The 19421-nt window shown below is 57.0% G+C and overlaps 1 protein-coding gene across 1 annotated transcript; it reads right to left on the bottom strand.

Annotated features, from left to right (window-relative positions):
• Nucleotides 1–83: 83 nt before the first annotated feature.
• LOC134444846 (collagen alpha-1(I) chain-like) lies at nucleotides 84–11228 on the bottom strand. Its single transcript, XM_063194027.1, has 13 exons — nucleotides 11135–11228; nucleotides 9935–10180; nucleotides 8833–8897; nucleotides 7039–7219; nucleotides 6674–6952; nucleotides 6086–6207; nucleotides 5176–5942; nucleotides 4944–5072; nucleotides 4340–4724; nucleotides 3694–3804; nucleotides 1699–1976; nucleotides 933–1039; nucleotides 84–172 (listed from the first exon to the last, which is right to left on the bottom strand). The coding sequence occupies exons 1-13, from the start codon at nucleotides 11226–11228 to the stop codon at nucleotides 84–86; spliced, it is 2853 nt and encodes a 950-aa protein (XP_063050097.1).
• Nucleotides 11229–19421: the final 8193 nt, after the last annotated feature.

The raw sequence follows: 19421 nt of genomic DNA, 5'->3' as shown, positions 1-19421 counted from the left end.
TACCCGGTGGCAGGGGCGTGTATCTTGCGGGTTTCCTATTGGCAGGGTGTTTGCAGGTGTTTTCCTTTCGCGTTACGGCTCCATTAGGTGGTGGCAGGGGGTCCGTGTCCTATTGGGGGGTTTAAGGCTGATCCGGAAACTCGCGCCTGGGGAGCCTGGGGTAGGCCCGGGGCCATGGAAAAGGGCCAGGGCCGGCACCCCGCCGATGGGGGGACCCCTGTACAGCTGCCACAAAACCTGACACAAATAAACCTCGAATACCGGAGACGAATATAGAAAAGGAAATTACCATTTGAATGCAAAATATCACAAATAAAAGTACGATTGCTGAATATCTTTGGATTTAAAGTAACGGGATGAATACGAGAACTTACCCCACCCACCCCCTCCCACAGGCCAAGCCACCCCAAAACCACCACTCCCTCTAACCCCCCACCCGCCACACAGCCCCGAAAACCCCGCAAAGCCCAACCCCCAAACCCGGCCTCCGCAGCGCACCCCCCCGCACCCAAAGCCCCATAAACCCCCGGGACATTTCTTTTTGCTTCCCACCTACCGCCCGGAGTCCCTTGCCCCTTTCGCCCCCCTCGTGTCTTTCGGGGCTGCTCTTCTCTCACCGTGGGCATGCCGGCGGCCCCCCGGCTAAATTTCGCGGGTGGAGGAGCAGTAAGGCCTTGGGGCCAGGGCGCCACCAGGCCCCCCGGAATTTTAAAATTCTCCCTGGAAGCAGCCCGCAATGCCACCCGGGGCCCGCCCGCCCCCCCTTTTTTTGGCCTGTATTCACACACAGCTTATGAACCCCCCGGGGAGGAACCACCGGTTAGGCCAGGTGGGCCACATCGTAATGGGTAAGGCTGTAATGGGGATGGAGCCTCAGTAGGGCGAGCCCCTGCGGGCCGGCCTCGACCCTTGGGCCCGGGTTTCACCGCCTCGCCCGGGGCGGGGGCCGGGGCCCGGGCCGACCCGGGGGCCCGAGGAGGTTCCCGGTCCCGGGTGACCAGGCCAGAGACGAGGCGCCCCGGGCCCCCCCAGGGTGGGCCTGATTCGGGCGAGAACCCCCGCCAAGGTTTAAACGGTTCTGGGTGGGGTCTTTTTGCAGAATAGTTCTCAAATAATAGGTCAGGCCACGGTTCAATAACTGCGAGGCATGGAAAGCTTAGGCCTTGCCCCTGCCTCGCCTGTGCTTGGATGCCAAGCAACATGCAAGAGGCGCCGATCGGCCTTCGCCGAGGCGGCAATTTTAAACAAAAAATGCGTCTCGTCCGGTCCCACTGGTGGACTTGTTTAAACCCCGGCCATCCGGTTGCGCCGGGGCCTTGCCCCCATTCAAATTTTTTTTTTTTCCCGAGCTGTGGTGGAAAGCAAGCAGGCAAAAGTGCCTCATGGCGGCAGGGGCCCCCGGACATGGGCCCCCCCTGGATGAAATTTTTTTTTGTTTTTCGCCGGGCTTGGGGGGGCAAGCCCAGGCAAAGTGACCCTCGGTGGGTGGGCCCCCGCGGGCTTGGCGGCCCCCCCCTGGATGAATTTTTTTTTTTTTTTTTTTTTGGCTCTGCTTTAGTTGCACCACCACACCCGATCTATTGGAATACGAGACCCGCCTGGAGAGGCACCCCGACCGGCCTAACGGCTCAGGTTCGGGCCCTCCTCTCCGCACAGCGGCGTCCGCCACCAGGCCCTGTCCAATGCGCGGAGCTCCACGGAGCCTCGCCCGGACTCGGTGCCGAAACCCTCTGAGCGAGACCCAGTCGACCCGTCTGCCTACGCCGGCTTGACACCGGCCTCCCCGGCGGCCAGGCGGCTCCACGGATATCTTCGCGGAACGCACCGAAGCCCGAGCGCGGCCTCGAAACGCCCGTTTTCCCCGTCGTCCCCGGTCGGTCAATAGACCTCCACGACTCACGGCGGCCGGCGGGCCTCGACGCCCTTCGGGGGGAAGCGGTGCCTCCGGTGCGGCCGCGCGAGACCCCGCGCGCCAACTGTTTCGGAAAGCGGTTCGTTCGGGTGAAAGGCTACCAGGTTGATCTGCCAGTATATGCTTGTCTCAAGCTGAAGCCATGCAGGTCTAAGTGCACACGGTTCACAGTGAAACTGCGAAGGCTCATTAAATCAGTTATAGGTTCCTTTTGCTCGCTCCCACCCGTACTTGGTATCAACTGTGGCAATTCCAGAGCTCATACCTGCAAACGAGGCGGCCGACTCGGCCATCTCGGGGGCTGCGGACGCGTGCATTTATCAGATCCAACCACCCATACTGCGGTCCCTTCGGGGTCCCGGTCCGCCTTTGGTGGACTCTATGATAACCTCGGCCGATCGCGCGCCATCTGCGGCGGCGAGTGTTCTTTCGAATGTCTGCCCCTATACATTTCGATGTACTAAAACCTCAAAAATCACGCCGTTCGGCGCCTACCATGGTGCCCACGGGTACCGGGGAATCTGGGTTCGATATTTCGAGAGGTAGAGCCGAGAAACTGGCTACCCACATCCAGGAAGTCAGCAGGCGCGCAAATTACCCATTACCGACACGGTGAGGTAGTGACGAAAACTAACAATAACCACGTCTCTTTCGAGGCCCTGTAATTGGGGGGACTGAGCGTCTCTAACCCGAAGGGCGAGGACCCATTGGAGGGCAAGTCATGGTGCCAGCCAGCCTCGGTAATTCCAGATCCAATAGCGTATCTTCACGTGCTGCAGTTAAACCCGTCGTAGTAGGGGACTTCGGGAGAGGGCTGGCGGTCGCGCGAGGCGTGCACGTCTGAGTACCCCTGCCTCCGGCGCTCCCCGGATGCCCTTAGCTGGGTGTCCGACGGGCGGTGCGATTATTTGCCAACAATTAGAGAGTTCAACGCAGGCCGCAGCACGCCTGAATACCGCAGCTAGGAATAATGGAATAGGACTCCGGTTCTATTTTGTGGGTTTTCGGAACCGGGCCTGCTTACGAGGGCCGCCGGGGGCCTTCGTCTTGCGCGCTCGCGGTGAAATTCATTGGCCCGGCGCAAGGCGACGACCGCGCAGCATTTGCAAGAATGTTTTCCTTCACTCCCGCCCGCCAGTCGGCGGTTGAAGCGCTCAGCTTACCGTCGTCGTTCGCCCGTCCCCCGATGCGCCCGCGATCGGCGGCGATCTCTCTGCCCGCCGGGGCCGCGTGCGGGACACCCGCGTTTTTGGGTTGGGGGGGTATGGTTGCAAAGCTGAAACTTAAAGGAATTGACGGAAGGGCACCCCAGGCGTGGAGCTGCGGCTTATTGCTCACACACGGGCACACCTCCCCGGCCCGGAACACGGAAAGGAATGACCAGATTGGATAGCTCTTTCACGCTTCTGTGGGTTTGTGTGCATGGCCGTTCATAGTTGGTGGAGCGATTTGTTGGTTCCTTCGATAACGACACGAGACTCCTCCCTGCTACCTAGTTTCGCGGCCCCTGTCGGTCGGCGTCTCAACTTCATCGAGGGCAATTGGCTTTTAGCACGCGAGATGGAGCAATAACAGGTCTGTGATGCCTTAGATGTCGGGCTTGCACGCGGCACCAATGGGTGGTCTCAGCGTGTGTCTTACTCTGCGCGACAGGCGCGTGTAAACCGCTGAACCCCACATCATGATCGGGCCTGGGGATGAAACTGTTTCCCCTCAACGCGGAATTCCCAGTAAGCGCGGGTCATAAAGCTCGCGTTGATTAAGTCCCTGCCCCTTTGTACCACACCGCCCGTCGTTCCTACGCGCTTGGCTGGTTTCGTGAGGTCTCGGATCGGCCCGCCGGGGCTCCATTCGAGGGCCTGGCGGAGCGCCGCGCCGCCGATCCAACTTGACTATCTCGAGGAAGTAAACAGTCGTAACAAGGTTCCGAAGGTGAACCTGCGGAAGGAATCATTAACGCCCAGGTCTCCGCGCGCGCGGTCCTGACCAGGGCGTTACCGAGTAGAGCGCGAGCCGGCGGGGGGAGTCGATGGGCGGTGGGGAGTTTGGGGCTCGGTTCCATTCTCCTCTCTGCCCTTCTCCTCTCCTCTCTTTCTCTTTTTTTTTTGTGTGAAAACAACAAAAAAAAGCTGCCGCGAGTGTCAACTGCCGTTCCGGATCCGCGCCTCCCCTCGGGGACGGAACGTTGACGGTTCGGCGAGGCCTAAAGTCCCCTCCCGGGGGGCGCTCGGCGCGCGGCGCCCCTTCGGGGGTTTTATTTATTTACACCTTTTGTCTCCGGCTCGGCACAAACCGACACAACCAAAAGTTTACAACTCTTAGCGGTGGATCCACTCGGCTCGTGCTTCGATGAAGACCGCAGTAGCTGCGCGAACACTACTGTGAAGTTGCAGGACCCCATTGGATCATCGACACTTCGAAACGCACATGCGGCCCGGTCCATCCGGGGCTACGCCTGTCTGAGGGTCGTTTCCCCTCAATCGGCACGCCCAGGCGTTTCCGCGGCTGGGGGGTCGCAGGCGCTCGCTCGTCCTTCGTCCCTAAGAGCAGGACGCGCCGTGGCTTCTCGGTTGCCCTTCCGCCGAGTCGGAGCTGGTTCGAAACCGTTGGCTCTCTCCTCCCACGCTCCAAACGTCGGTCTGCCCTCGTGTGCACGGGTGCGCGGCTGCCGGTGGTAAAACCCTCGCGCTGCCGCCTCCCGTCGGCCGTTGAGGGTCGTTCAGGCGGTGGAAGAGTAGTCTGTCCTTCGGGCGTCGTTCCTCTTCCCCCCCTCTCCGAAGAGCGCGCCGCCGGTCCGTCGAGCGGCCGGCAACTCCCGAGCAGTGCAAGGGGAGCGAGGAGTTTATCTTTCTCCCCGCCGCTCTACGCTCTCTGCCTACGGACCTCAAGATCAGACGAGACGACCCGCTGAAATTACGATCTTACTAAGCGGAGGAACGAACTAACCAGGCTTCCCTAGTAGCTGCTGAGCGAAGCGGAACAAGCCCAGCGCTGATCCCCGTCCTACTCGGGCGCGGGAAATGTAGCGTACGGAAGTGCGAGTTCTCCCGGCGCGGGTGCCGGGGGCCCTGAGTCTTTGATGGGAGGCAAGCCCAGGAGGCCGGTGGCAGGCCGGTAACGGCCCCCGCCGCGGGTTCCGCTCTTCCCGGGCGTCGGGTTGCTTGGGCAATGCAGCCCAAAGCGGGTTGGTAAACTCCATCTAAGGCTAAATAACCGGCACGGGACCGCTAGTCGCGAGTCCCGTCAGGGCAAGTTGAAAGAACTTGAGCGCGGTTTCCCAGAGGGCGTGACCCCGTTCCGAGGTATAACGGATGGGGTGCCGCGCCGTCCGCTCGGTGGATTCAACCCGGCGGTCGTCGGCCCTTCGGTGCGGTTTGGATCTCCTCTGGGACCGGCCGCCGGTCGGATCGGCTTCCTCCGGGCGCACATCCTCTTTGCGGTGCGCCGCGACCGGCTCTGGGTCGCCTGGAAGGGCTCGGGGGCAAAGTGGCTTACCGCCTTCGGCGGAGCGCTTTACAGAGCCCCCGCTCCCACCTCGCCGTTTCCCGGGGCCGCGGACGATGTACCTCGCGTCTCCTTCCTCGGGACGGACGGGGCCCCCTGCCCCCGCGCGGCTGTCGACCGGTCCGGACTGTCCACAGTCCGTGTCTGCCCGGCGCCGCGCGCCCGAGGCGGGGATCGGTCCTCGTTGAGCGCTCGGGGTCTGCGGCGACAGCGGCAGACCCACCCGACCCGTCTTGAAACACGGACCAAGGAGTCTAACGCACGCGCGAGTCAGAGGGTGTCTACGAGCCCCCACGGCGCAATGAAGGTGAAGGCCGGCGCACGCCGGCCCGGGTGGGATCCCGGCGCTCCGGGCGTCGGGCGCACCACCGGCCCCGTCTCGCCCGCTTCCCATCGGGGAGGTGGGCAAGAGCGCGCGCGATAGTACCCGCAAGATGGTGAAAACTCTGCCTGGGCAGGCGAACGCCGAGGAAACTTGGTGGTGGCCCGTAGCGGTCCTGACGTCAAATCGGTCGTCGACCAGGGTCTAGGGGCGAAAGATAATCGAACATCTAGTAGCTGGTTCCCTCGAAGTTTCCCTCAGGAATAGCTGGCGCTCTTCTCGCAGTTTTATCCGGTAAAGCGAATGACTGAGGCATTGGGGCCGCACCGATCTCAACCTCTTCTCACACTTTCAATGGGTAGAAGCCGGCTCGCTGGCTTGGAGGCGGGCGTGGAATGCGGTGCCCAGGTGGGCCCCTTTTGTCGCAGAACTGGCGCTGCGGGATGAACCGACGCCTGGTTCGGCGCCTCTGCGGACGTCATAGACCCAGAAAAAGGTGTTGGTTGGATATAGACAGCCGGACGGTTGGCCATGGCAAGTCGGAATCCGCTAAGGAGTGTCGTAACAACTCACTGCCGATTCAACTCGCTGAAAATGGCTCGGCGCTGCGAGCGTCGGGCCCCATACCAGGCAGTCGCGGCAAGCGAGAGAGGGGGTTCGCCTCTCCGGGAATTATGCCGCGACGAGTAGGAGGGCCGCCGGGTGGGCGGAGCCATAGGGCGCGGTGCCGGGTGAGCCGCCGCGGGCGTGAGATCTTTGTGGTAGTAGCAAATATTCAAACGAGGCTTGAAGCCGAAGTGGGAGAAGGGTTCCATGTGCACCGCAGTTGAACATGGGTCAGTCGGTCTCAGGGCTAGCGAACGCCGTTCCGAAGCGGCGGGGCGATGGCCTCCGTCGCCCCGGCCGATCGAAAGGGAATCGGTTCAGATCCCGACCCCGGGAGTGGGCGGAGATAGGCGCCGCGAGGCGTCCAGTGCGGTAAACGCAAACGGAACCGGAGAAGGCGGCGGGAGCCCCGGAAGAGTTTCTTTTCTTTGTGAAGGGCGGGGCACCCAGGAATGGGGTGTTTGCCGGATAGGGGCCCGTGCCCTGGAACGCGCCGCGGTTCGGCGGCGTCGGTGAACTCTGTCGGCCCTTGCAAATCGGCGGAGACGGTGTAAATCTCGCGCCTGGGGCCGTACCCATATCGCCGCAGGTCTCCAAGGTGAACCGCTCTGGCATGTTAGAACAAGGCGGGTAAGGGAGTCGAGACAAGTCAGATCCTTCACTTCGGGATAAGGGATTGGTCTGAGGGCTGGGCCGGTTCGGGTGGGGATGCGAAGCGGGGCTGGGCCCGAGCGCGGGCTGGAGGAGCGGCGTCCCTCGGAACCGGTTTTCTGCCTCTGTTTGTCGCGCCGGATAAGCGGCGTGGGCGGGTCCCTCGTTTCGCGGTGCGCCCCTCGGTGGTTGGCGCGCGCCGAAACGAGGGACGCCCCTCGCCGCTTTCGGCGCGACAAACAGAGGCAGAAAACCGGTTCCGAGGGACGGCGCTCCTCCAGCGCGGCTCGGGCCCAGCCCGCTTCGCACCCCAGCCCGACGGCCAGCCCTAGAGCCAATCCTTATCCCGAAGTTAGGATCTGATTGCCTTTTTTACCCCCTTGTTTAAAGCGGGCGTTCCCCCTTGGAGACTGTGGGTATGGGTGGCCCCGGCGGAGTTTTAAACCCCGTTTTCTCCGGATTTTAAGGGGCCCGAGAGAGCCCCGGGGCCCCCGGAAACCCGCGGCGCTTTCCGGGGAGGGCCCCAATTCGGGGCGCCCCTTTTCGGGACCCCTCCCCTTCAAAGAAAGAAAAATTTCCCCGGGGCTCCCCCCCGGCTTCTCCGGTTCGTTTGCGTTACCGCAGGGCGCCCGCGGCCCCTTTGCACCCCGGGTTCGGGATTAAAGTTTCCCCTTTCGATCGGGGGGGGGCGGGAGGATCCCCCGCGTTCGGAAGGCGTTGCCATCCTTAGGCGATGACCATGTTCAATGCTGTTTACATGGAACCCTTCCTTCGGCCTTTTAAAGTCTTTTGAATATTTGTATACCCCCAGATTCCCCCGGGGTAGGGCCCCGGCCCCCTAGGCTCGCGCCCCCGGGGGGCCCCCTATGGGGGGCAAAATGGGAGGGCCCCCCTTTTTCCTTGCGGGAGGTGGTAGGGGCCCCCGACCCCCAGGCCTTTTTTTAGGGCTAGTTGTTGGGGGGTTTTCCTTTGCGGTTTCCCCTTTGGCCCCGCCGGTTTTCCCAAACCTTTTTTGGGTTTGGGGCGGGGGGCCCCCCTTCGGCCCCCCCCCCGTTTTCCCCGGGCCCCTGGGTCGCTTCCACGCCCCCCGGCGGGGCTTCCCCCTTTAAAGGTTTTTAATGGGGGAAGGGGGTTTTTTTTAAAAAAAGGGGGCCCCCTTTTAGGAAATTGGAGGGAACTACAGGGGATTTTTTCCCCTAACCCGGGGGGAAAGATTTCAAACCCGGGCCCCGGGTCACAAATTTTGGGCCCGAAAAACCCTTTCTACTATCCGGGGGCCCGCCAAAGGGGGGGGCGGGGGGGGGGGACCCCGGGGCCAGGGCCGGGTTGGGGGGCGGGGGGGGTTTTTTGGGGGGGTTTTGGGGCCCCCGATCCCTTTGTCCCCCCGGTTTAGGGGGGGGGGCGGCCCCCCCCGGGCCCCGGGGGAAAACCCCACCCCCGGGGGGCCCCGGGGGGGGGGCCCCGGTGGGGCGGGGCGGTCACAGCCCGGGGGGGGGGGTCCTGGGGAAGGGAGGCCAGGACCCCGGGGCCCGGGAAAAGGGGGGGGAGGGGGGGGGGGTAAAACCCCCGGGAAGGGGGGGTTTGGGTTAGCCGGAGGGGGGCCCCCCCCGGGGAAAGTGGCCCGGGGGGGGGGGCCCCGGGGGGGGCCCCGGGGGGCCACCAAGGGGGGGGGGGTTGAACCCCCCCAAAAAAGTTTTTGGGGGGCCTTTTGAACTTTTTAAATTTTTTTTTTTTAAGGTTTTAGGCCGGGGTTTTTTCCTGTGGGTTTTTTGGGGGGCCCCCCGCGAAAAGGCGGAAGGGGGGGGGGGTTCTGCCCCTTTGGGGTTGGGGAAGGGGCCCCGGGGGCCCCGGGGGCCCCCTTTGGGCCTTTTGGGCCCAGGGGGGGTTCCCCCGTTTTTCCCCCTTTTTAAAGGGAATTGGGGGTTTTTTTCGTTAAAATTTCGGGGTCGCCCTTTTCGATGAAAGAAAAGGGGGGGGGGAGGAACCCCCCGGGGGGGGGGGGCCGGGGGCGGGCCCCCCCCCCTTAAAAGGGGGGGGGGGCCCCCCAAACCCCCCCTAAATAAGGGGGGGGCGGGAGGGGGGAAGGAGGGGGAAGGGGGGGCCCCGGGGAGGACGGTTTGGGGGGGGAAAAAAAAGGTTTCCCGCTTTTAAAAAAGCGGGGGGGCCCCGGGGGGGCGGGAGGCCCCCCCCGGGGGGGGGGCGCCCTTGGGGAAAAGGCCCAAAAGGGGGGGGAAGGGGGGGTTTTGGGGCAATTTGGCCCCCATTCCCGGGGGGGGGGGAAACGACTTAAAGGGGGGGGTTTTTTTTTTTGTTTTTTTTTTCGGGGGGAAAAAGGGAAAAAAAGGGGTAGACGCGGTGGCAGTGGGGGACAGCACTCGAAGCATAGCGTTTTTTAATGAGAATTAATATAGTATTGGAGTGGAATTCCGCGGTGTGGAAAGAATTGTCAATGGGTTCGGCTGGTTTAGGCTACGTATTCCAATTAAGGGCTCGAGAGACCTGTATTGTTATTTTTGTACTATAGTGGTGGTAATGGGTAATTTGCGGTGTGTTCTTGGATGTGGTAGGTTTCTAGGTTATTGGCTGACGCAGCTATCGTTACCGTGGTAATGGTAGGGCGAACGTACTGAAAGTTGATTAGGCCGACTTCGACAAGACGTGGGAGAGGGGGGATGGGAGGTATTAGAGTCCCAGGGAGGGGCGCAGGCGCGGATGGGTTTTTGGATTGATAACTGAGCGTCGCGCCGAGAGGGGGAGTGGCGTCGTTTGCTGTTCTTCGCATGGCAATTGAAGTATCAAGTTCGGGTGGGAGCGATAACGGAAACATAATGATTTAATGAGATTGGTTTACTGTGAAGTGTGCTTAGAAGCTGGCTTAATCATTTGCGAAGAGCATATGTACTGGAGGATCAACAGGTAGTTTCGAACGAAAGCTTGACAGTGTGGGTTGGGGTCTGGTGGGAGGAGCAGCTTCCGAAGGGGTTTGGGGAGGCGGGGCGTGAGTCGTGGAGGACTAATTGAGAAGGGGAGATGGGAAAACGTTGCGTTTGAGGCGCTCGTCTTGGGCTTCGGTTTTTGGTGCGGAGAGAATCCGTGGAGGCTGGCGCGGGGAGCTGTGTCAAGGCTTAGGCAGCGGGTCGCTGGGTTCGCTAGCGTGTGTTCGGAGAGTCGGCCGCGGTGTGGAGCTGGATTGGACAGGGTTGGTGGCGGACGGCTATTGGGAGAGGAGGGACCGAACCTGAGGTGAAGGGTGGGGTGCTCTCAGGCGGGTCTGTATTAATAGATGGGTGTGGTGGTGCACTAACGAGAGACACAAAAAAAAAAAAAAAAATTATCAGGGGGGGGGCCAAGCGGGGGGCACAGAGTGACTTGCCTGGGCTTGCTAAGTGGCGAAAAAGCAAAAACAAAATTTCTGGGGGGGGGCAAGTCGGGGGGTTGGATGAGGATTTGTGGGCTTGTTCCAAAGGCTGGTGAAAAAAAACACCAAACTTATCCAGGGGGGGGCCGTGCAGGGACCTAGAGGGCCTTCTCTGGGCTTGTTGTAGATAGAGGTGCGTGAAAAGCAAAACAACACACATCATCGGGGGGGGTCAACGATGGTCCGCGAGGAGGGATTGGGGTTGTTGCGCAAGTCGGTGCAAAAGTCAAACTAGTATTGCGCTCAGAGTGAGGACAGTTCGGGAATAAGGGAAAATGAGGGTGCTTAGTCGGACACTCTGCGTTAGAACGGGGAGGACTGAGAGTCTTGACAGTGAGATTTTTTATGTTTATGTGCTGAAAAGCTCTTTGAAACCATGAAAATTAGAGGAATAATGGAGGTTGCGTTTTTCGGACCCCGAAATGAATGGGTCAATGAGAGGTTGAGCGTTTTGGCGAGGAGTTTTGCGGGGGTTTATAATGAGGGTGGAGGTTTGAGGAGTGCTTGTTTGACGGTTTTTCATAGAAGGCTGAGGTGGCGTGGTGTTTTTGAGGGTTTTTGATTGGAGTGGGTGTTTTGACAGGTGTTATGGAGCGTTGTGGAGTGTTGTTTGACGGCTTTCTTTTCATTGAAGGTGGGTGGCAGTGGTGTTTTGAGGGTTATTATTGGAGTGGGTGTTTGAAGGTGTTATGGGGAGTGGTGGTGGCGTGGTGAGTGGTACTGCGCGGGAACAGATGGAAATGATGTTCCCAGTGGAGTGCCTGCTTTGACAGGATGTGTATGGAGATGGCGGCCTTGTGGACACGCCAGGGCATGTTCAACACAAAACATGCACAGAGATATATATGATTAAGACATACAGGAGCACGAATTAATAGGAAAAATGTGACATTTGGAAAAACAAATGTTGGAAATTGCAAAAATAAACAAACTGATACTTTTTAAAACAGAAGTGATGAAATCATACTTATTAGCAACTAAATAACCTTTAAATGAATAATTTACACAGAGACAAAAAACACACACAACAATCCACCACAAAAGCCAAACACCCACACAAAAAAACAGGAACACACAACAACTACCACAACCAGACAAACAAACCAAAACAATCAACACACTACACCGCCAACAACACAAAACAAACAAACAACGTTCTTATTTTTCTTTCTCTTCCTCTGTTCACTCTCTCCTTTTTCCTTCTCTTTTCTTCTTCTTTCTCTCCTTCTTCCTCTCTTATGCAATGCGACTGATATTGATAACTTATGTAAAGGCTTCAATGAGGGAGGTGAACGGCCGGAGTACATATGATTCTTAAGGTAGCAAATGGCTCACAACCACACCACAACAAACACAACACAAAACACACACACACAAAAACAAACACAAAAACACAACAAACAAACAACACACACACACACAACCACCCCCAACACACACCACCAAACCAAAAAAACAAAAAAACAACACAACCAAAAAACACCGAGAACAGCAAGACAGCAATCATAACAATGAGAAACTATATTACTTTTATTTTTAAATGAATTAATGGAGCAAACTTTTAAATGAAAGCTCATGAGGGCAGCGGATCCACGGCGGCTTGGAATGGGTGTAAAGACACACACTTGGGACGGCGTATTTGAGGCCAGGGCGTACGAGCTCTGCGTGGCGGAGGCTTGCTGGCTCGGTATTACCCGGGAGCAAGGTCAACAATTAGGACACCAGGAATGTGGTGAGGATTGTAATAAAGGGTCATAATAATAGCCAGGAGGTCATAATAGTGGTATATGGACAGTCAGGATTTTTTTTTTAAAGCAGCAACAGACAATCTATAACTACCATAATGGGGGTTGAGCATGAATGTGGGCAGGAGGGCAAGCTCACTCCTGGTGCATTGGGCTTCTCCTGGCAAGTATGACCGGGAAGAGGCAGAGGCACATACTTAGAAGAGAGCAGTGGCAAAAGGGCTTTTATTATGGTCACATACTAATTGGTTCATCATAAGTCAGGACCCAGAGAGTCGTGGTAAAGGATTCCTAATACTGGTCATAAACTGGTTATATGAAAATTACAAGAGTGAGGTAAGGATTGTAATACTTGTCATAATAATGGTATATGAAGTCAGACAAAGAGTAGCGTGGTAAGATTGTAAATGTATCATAATAGGAACATGGTCACAAGACTGTCAGTCAGATGTATTTTTTTTTTTTTTAAACAAGGAAAGTGAATAATTATAAAGAATGAACGGTACTGCTGTGCGATGAGTAGGAGGAGAGGGAGCGTGTCTCCTGCGGTGGCGTCGGGTTTGACGAGCGAGCGCCAGGAATAAAGACAACGAGTGTGGTCAGATTGTAACATGTATAATAATAGGGACTGGTCCAATGAAGTTCATGATGTATTTTTTTTTTTTTAACAAGGACAAGTGACAATACATACCAACTAACTGAACGTATGCTGTGATGACTGTCACAGGCAGGAGAGAGCGGATGTTCTGCAGGTGGAGGAGGCCTGTGACCGCCAGAGCGAGCACAGGGCACCACTTAGACCAAACACACAGGTAGTGGTGAGCTGGGAGGAAGGAGTAGTATGACAGGCAGCGCGAGCACAGGCACAACCAATCGAAACCAACACAGAGTAGTGGTGGGTGGAGGAGGCGTGTTGTGACCGCAGCGCGAGCCAGGCCAAATGTAGCACACACGAGTGTGGTAAGATTGTAAATGCTCTAATCATGGAACATGTACCATGAAGTCAAGATGTATTTATTTTTTTTTTAAAAGGAACGTGAAAATACTTCACTAAAGAAACTGAAGTATGCTGTGATGAATGAACGCTCACCGGCCGGCAGAGCGGAGGATTTTGCAGGTGGAGGAGGCGTGTGACCAGAGCGAGAGAAGGCACAATATAGACACAAGAGAGTAGTGGTGCATTGTAAAGTCTATAATACTAGACAATGGTACAAATGACACGTCATGCATGATGTTATTTTTTTTTTTTTAACAAGGAAGTGAAATAAAAAAATAAAAAAATGAAGTATGCTGGTGCATGAATTGTTTACGGCAGGCAGAGCAGGGCATGTCTCTGAGGTGGAGGAGGGAGTGAAGCCGAGGAGCCGGCACAACTATAGAACACAAGAGTAGATGGTAAGATTGTAAATGTCATAATAATAGAAAGGTCACTGAAGTATGATGTATTTTTTTTTTTTTAAAAAAGGAAGTGAAAATAATTCACAAAATAAATGACCGATATGCTGTGATGAATGTCAGGAGGCGAGACGGGATGTCTCTGGGCTGGCGGCGGGTGTGAAAGCAGAGCAGAGCAAGGCCAAACTATAGAAAAAACACAGAGTAGTTGGCTTCGGTGGAGGGAGCGTATGCTACGGAGAGAGCGACGGCCCAACATATAGAACAGACAACAGAGTAGTGGCTGCAGGTGGAGGAGGCGTTATGAAGGCAGGCGAGAAGGCAAACTATAGACAACTGAGTAGTGGTAAGATTGTAAACTGTCATAATAATAGACCACATGGTACAATGCAGTCATGATGGTTTATATTTATTTATCTTATTTTTTTAAACAAGGAATGAAATTAATTCACTAAGAATGACCGTATGCTGGCATAGAACGTCCACCTGGCAGGGAGCAGGGGCATGTCTCCTTTCCGGTGGAGGAGGCGTGTGACGAGCGCCGGAGCGCAGGCCCCAAACCTTATAGACAAACAAAAGAGTCGTGGTGAGGTGGGGAGGGTATGACAACCGGTAGACAGCTCGAGGCCAAACTATAGACACACACAACACAAGAGTAGTGGTGAGGTGGAGGAGGGTATGACAGGCCGAGAGAGAAGGCCACTATAGACAAAACACACACAGAGTAGTGGTGAAGGTGGTGGGGGTATGAACGGCAGAGCAGAGCAAGGAAACAGCGTCTGCTAAAAAATGGTAAGATTGTTACATGTATAATAATCGAAGATGGTCACACTGACATCATGATGTATTTATTTTTTTTAAAAAGGAATGAAATTAATTCACTAAAGAACTGAACGTATGTGTGCATGAAGTCACGGAGGCAGAGCAGAGGCGATGTTCCCGGGCTGGGAGGAGGCCGTGTGACCCAGCAGAGCAGAGCGCAGGCACCTATAGAAAAGAGTAGAGGCAAAGCATTGTAATATTGGTTTCATAATGAGCGCGAGTACACGGGGGAGTAACGTTGGACTTCTTAGGTAGCAAATGGCCTCTCACCACAACACCAACGCACCCACACAGAGGTTATACATACAGGCTATGGATTGTAATACTGGTCATAATAATAGACACATGGTCACAATGACACTCGTGATTTTTTTTTTTAAAACAGAAAATAATTCAAAAAATAACTGAATTGAATGCCGTGTGAATGAAGTCGAGGCAGGAGGCCGGGAGCGAATTGTTTCTGCGGTGGAGGCGGCTTGCTGGCTAGTATGACCCGCGCAGAGCATAGAGAGGCAAACTATAGACACACACAGAGTAGTGGCTAAGGATTGCAATAATATTCATAATAATAGACACGCGGTCGTGGTGACGCTCGTGATTTATTTTTTTAAAAAAAACACAAAATAATTCACTAAATAACCCAATGAAGGTTGGTGACCGAATGCTACTTAGCAGATGCGGATTGTATCTAGTCCCGTGAATGGGTGTTTTCTGTGCGTGCGCTGTGCGGTTCGCGAGAGATGGGAGTCGGCCCTTGAGGGTGCGAGAAAGTCGTCGTAGACCTAATGGGTAGGTATTAGAGCAGGAGCGCATTACGCTGTTAGACACAACGGTTTGTATACCCGCCCTCAGATAACAGCAGGGGTGCTTAATAGTGGTCATAATTTTTGTTTTTTAAAAGAAGAAAAGGAAATTAATTCAGAAATAAATGAATGAATGCCTGTGTGTGAATGAAGGTGCGTGATAAGGGCCGTCTCCTGGGTCGGAGGCCACGCTCGGACACCCCACCCAGCCGACCGCTGGTGAAACGGCTGAGTAGTTACGGCACACCCGTGAGCACGCCGATTCGTGATCTCGGAAGTATGCAGCGTCGGGCTCGTTAGTATTGTATTTTTTTTTTTTGGCTCGCTTTAGTTCACCACCACACCCATCATTGGAATACAACCCCCCCGGGAGGGGCCCCCCCCGGGCTAACAGGGGTTTCGTGGGCCCCCCCTCTCCCACACGGCTCCCCACCAGGCCCTTTCCAATGCGGGGACCCACACCTCCCCACCCGGCAAACCCTCTGAGCGAGACCCAGTCGACCCGTCTGCCTAAGCGGCTTGACACAGCCTCCCCGGCGGCCAGGCGGCTCCACGGATACTCCCGCGGACGCAACCGAAGCCCCGACGACCCGCCTCGAAACGCACGTTTTCCCAGTCGTCCCCGTTCGGTCAATAGACCTCCACGACTCACGGCGGCCCGGGGGCCCCGCAACGCCCTTCGGGGGGAACGTGCCTCCGGTGCGGCCGAGCCGAGACCCAGCGACCGCCAACTTTTTGGGAAGCGGTTTTCGTTCGGTAAAAAGGCACCGGGTTTGATCCTGCCAGTAACATATGCTGTCTCAAAGATTAAGCCATGCAGTCAAGTGCACAGGGTTCACAGTGAAACTGCGAATGGCTCATTAAATCATTATGTTCCTTTGTCGCCCCCCACCCGTACTTGGATAACTGTGGCAATTCCCAGAGCTAATACATGCAAACGACGCCACTCGGCCCCTCTCGGGCTGCGGACGCGTGCATTTATCAGATCCAAAAACCCATCCGGCGGTCCCTTCGGGGTCCCCGTCCGCTTTGGTGCCTCTAGAAAACCCGGCCGATCGCGCGCCCTCTGCGGGGGCGACGTGTCTTTCGAATTCGCCCTATAAACTTTCGATGGTACTTTCGGCGCCTACCATGTGACCACGGGTAACGGGAATCAGGTTCGATTCCGAAGGGAGCCTAGAAAGGGCTACCACATCCAAGGAAGCAGCAGGCGCGCAAATTACCCATTACCGACACGGTAGGTAGTGACGAAAAAATAACCAATACAGTCTCTTTCGAGGCCCTGTAATTGGAATGACGTATCCTAAACCCAAAGGGCAGGACCCATTGGAGGGAAAGTCTGGCCACAGCCGCGGTAATTCCAGCTCCAATAGCGTATATTAAAGTGCTGCAGTTAAAAAGCTCGTAGTTGGACTTCGGGGAGGGCTGGCGGTCCGCCGCGAGGCGTGCCACCGTCTGTCCCGTACCCCTGCCCCCGGCGCTCCCCGGGAGCCCTTAGCTGGTGTCCGAGGGCCCCCCGGGAGCGTTTACTTTGAAAAAATTAGAGTGTTCAACAGGCCGCAGCACGCCGAATACCGGAGCTAGGAATAATGGAATAGGAGTGGGGTTGTATTTTGTGGGTTTTGGGAAACCCGGGGCCATGATTAAGAGGGACGGCCGGGGGCATTCGTATTGGCGCCGCTAGAGGTGAATTCTGGACCGGCGCAAAGGGGACGAAGCGAAAGCATTTGCCAAAAATGTTTTCATTAATCAAGAACAAAGTCGGGGTTCGAAGACGATCAATACCGTCCGTATTCCGACCGTAAACGAGGGCCGACCCGCGATCCGCGGCGTTATTCCCCATGACCCCCGGCAGCGTGCGGGAAACCACGAGTTTTTGGGTTCCGGGGAGTATGGTTGCAAAGCGGAAACTTAAAGAATTGACGGAAGGGCACCACCAGGAGGGGAGCCTGCGGCTTAATTTGCCCTCAACACGGGAAACCTCACCCGGCCCGGACACGGAAAGGATTGACAGATTGATAGCCTTTCTCGATTCTGTGGGTGGTGTGCATGGCCGTTTTAGTTGGGGGAGCGATTTGTCTGGTAATTCCGATAACGAACGAGACTCCTCCATCTAAATAGTTACGGGGCCCTGGCGGCCCGGCGTCTCCAATTTCTTAGAGGGACAAGTGGCTTTTAGCCACGCGAGAGGGAGCAATAACAGGTCTGTGATGCCCTTAAGTCCGGGGCTGCACGCGCCCACAATGGGTGGATCAGCGTGTGCTACTCTGCGCCCACAGGCGCGGGGAACCCCTGAACCCCACTCGTGATCGGACTGGGGATTGAAACTGTTTTTCCCATCAACGAGGAATTCCCAGTAAGCGCGGGTCATAAGCTCGCTTGATTAAGTCCCTGCCCTTTGTACACACCGCCCGTCGCTACTACCGATTGGGTGGTTTAGTGAGGTCCTCGATCGGGCCCCGCCGGGGCTCCTCGTGGGCCCTGGGGAGGGGCCGAGAAGACCGACAAACTTGACATATCTAGAGATAGTAAAAGTCGTAACAAGGTTTCCGTAGGTGAACCTGCGGAAGGATCATTAACAAACAGGTCTCCGCGCGCCGTCCTGACCAGGCGTTAACCGAGAGAGAGAGAGACGGTGGGGGGAGTCGGTGGCGCTGGGAGTTTTGGGCCTCGGTTCCATTCTCCTCCCTTTCCCCTTCTCCTCTCCCTCCTTTCTCTCTTTTTTTTGTTAAAACAACAAAAAAAAAGCTGCCCCCGAGTGTCAACTGCCGTTCCGGATCCGCGCCTCCCCTCCCGGGGAGAACGTTTTACCGTTCGGCGAGGCCTAAAGTCCCCTCCCCGGGCGCCTCGGCGCGCGGCGCCCCTTCTGGGTTTTATTATTTACACCTTTTGTCTCCGGCTCCGGCATAAAACGAAACAAAAAAAGGTACAACTCATAGCGTTTGGACACTCGGGTCGTGCGTCGATGAAGAACGCAGTAGCTGCCCAGAACTAATGTGAATTGCAGGACACATGATCATCGACACTCGAACGCACATGCGGCCCCGGTCCATCCCGGGCTACGCCTGTCTGAGGGTCGCTTTCCCATCAATCGAACGCCCAGGCGTTTCCCCCGGCGGGGTGTCGCAGGGCTCCTCGCCTTCGTCCCCCTAAGGCAGACCCGGGCCGGGTTCTCGGTTTTGCCCTCTCCGCCGAGTCGGAGCTGGTTCGAAACCGTTGGCTCTCTCCTCCCCACGCTCAAAACGTCGGTCCCCCTCGTGTCGCACGGGTGCGCGGCTGCCGGTGGTAAAACACTCGCGCTGCCCGCCTCCCTCGGCCGTTGAGGGCGTTCAGGCGGTGGGAAGAGGGGTCTGTCCTTCGGCGTCGTTCCTCCCCCCTCCTCAAAGAGCGCGCAGCCGTCGCTCGAGGGCCCGGACCTACCGAGCCAGGCAAGGGAGAAGAGTTTACTCTCTTCTCCCCGCCGCCTCTACGCTCTCTGCCTACGACCTCAGATCAGACGAGACGACCCGGGGAATTTAACATATTACTAAGCGGAGGGAAAAAAAACTAACCAGGATTTCCCCCAGTAGCTGCGAGCGAAGAGGGAAAAGCCCAGCGCTGAATCCCCTCCTCCTCGGGCCGAAATGTACGTACGGGAAATGCGAGTTCTCCCGGCGCGGTGCCGGGGGCCCGAGTCCTTCTTTATGGGGGCTCAGCCCAGGACGGTGGCAGGCCGGTAACGGCCCCCGCCCCGCCGGGGTTCCGCCTTTCCCGGATCGGGTTGCTTTGGGGAAAGCGCCCAAAGCGGTGGTAAACTCCATCTAAGGGTAAATACCGGGACGAGACCGATAGTCGACAAGTACCGAAGGGAAAGTTGAAAAGAACTTTGAAAGAGAGTTTTAAGAGGGCGTGAAACCGTTAAGAGGTAAACGGGTGGGGTCCGCGCCGTCCGCTCGGTGGATTCAACCCGGCGGTCGTCGGCCCTTCCGGTGCGTTTGGATCTCCTCTGGGGACCGCCGCCCGGTCGGGCTCGGGTTCCGCCGGGCGACTTCCTCCCTTGCGGGGCGCCGGACCGGCTCTGGGTCGCCTGGAAGGGCTCGGGGCAAAGGTGGCTACCCCTTTTTGGCGGAAGCTTTACAGAGCCCCCCCGCTCCCACCTCGCCGTTTCCCGGGCCGCGGACGATGTACCTCCCGCTCTCCTCCCCCTCCGAGGACGGGCCCCCTGCCCCCGACCCGGCCGTCGACCGGTTTCCGACGTCCTCCT

Source organism: Engraulis encrasicolus, unplaced genomic scaffold (assembly GCF_034702125.1).
Source record: "Engraulis encrasicolus isolate BLACKSEA-1 unplaced genomic scaffold, IST_EnEncr_1.0 scaffold_778_np1212, whole genome shotgun sequence".
In the NCBI taxonomy this organism is placed as follows: domain Eukaryota; kingdom Metazoa; phylum Chordata; class Actinopteri; order Clupeiformes; family Engraulidae; genus Engraulis; species Engraulis encrasicolus.
Note: the sequence above shows the minus strand (reverse complement) of the source record. Positions and strands in the feature narration are given on the sequence as shown.

Bases quoted from the DNA above. Each gene is read 5' to 3' on its own strand.
- LOC134444846 (XM_063194027.1), bottom strand. From the start codon at position 11,228: ATGCCCTGGCGTGTCCACAAGGCCGCCATCTCCATACACATCCTGTCA. The intron at 10,181-11,134 runs GTACCACTCACC...TGTCCAATCCAG, and splicing joins TTTCCATCTGTTCCCGCGCA to CTCCACACCGCGGCCGACTC. The intron at 173-932 runs GAGGCGGTGAAA...CCTTTTCCATGG, and splicing joins CCCCGGCCCCCGCCCCGGGC to CCCCGGGCCTACCCCAGGCT.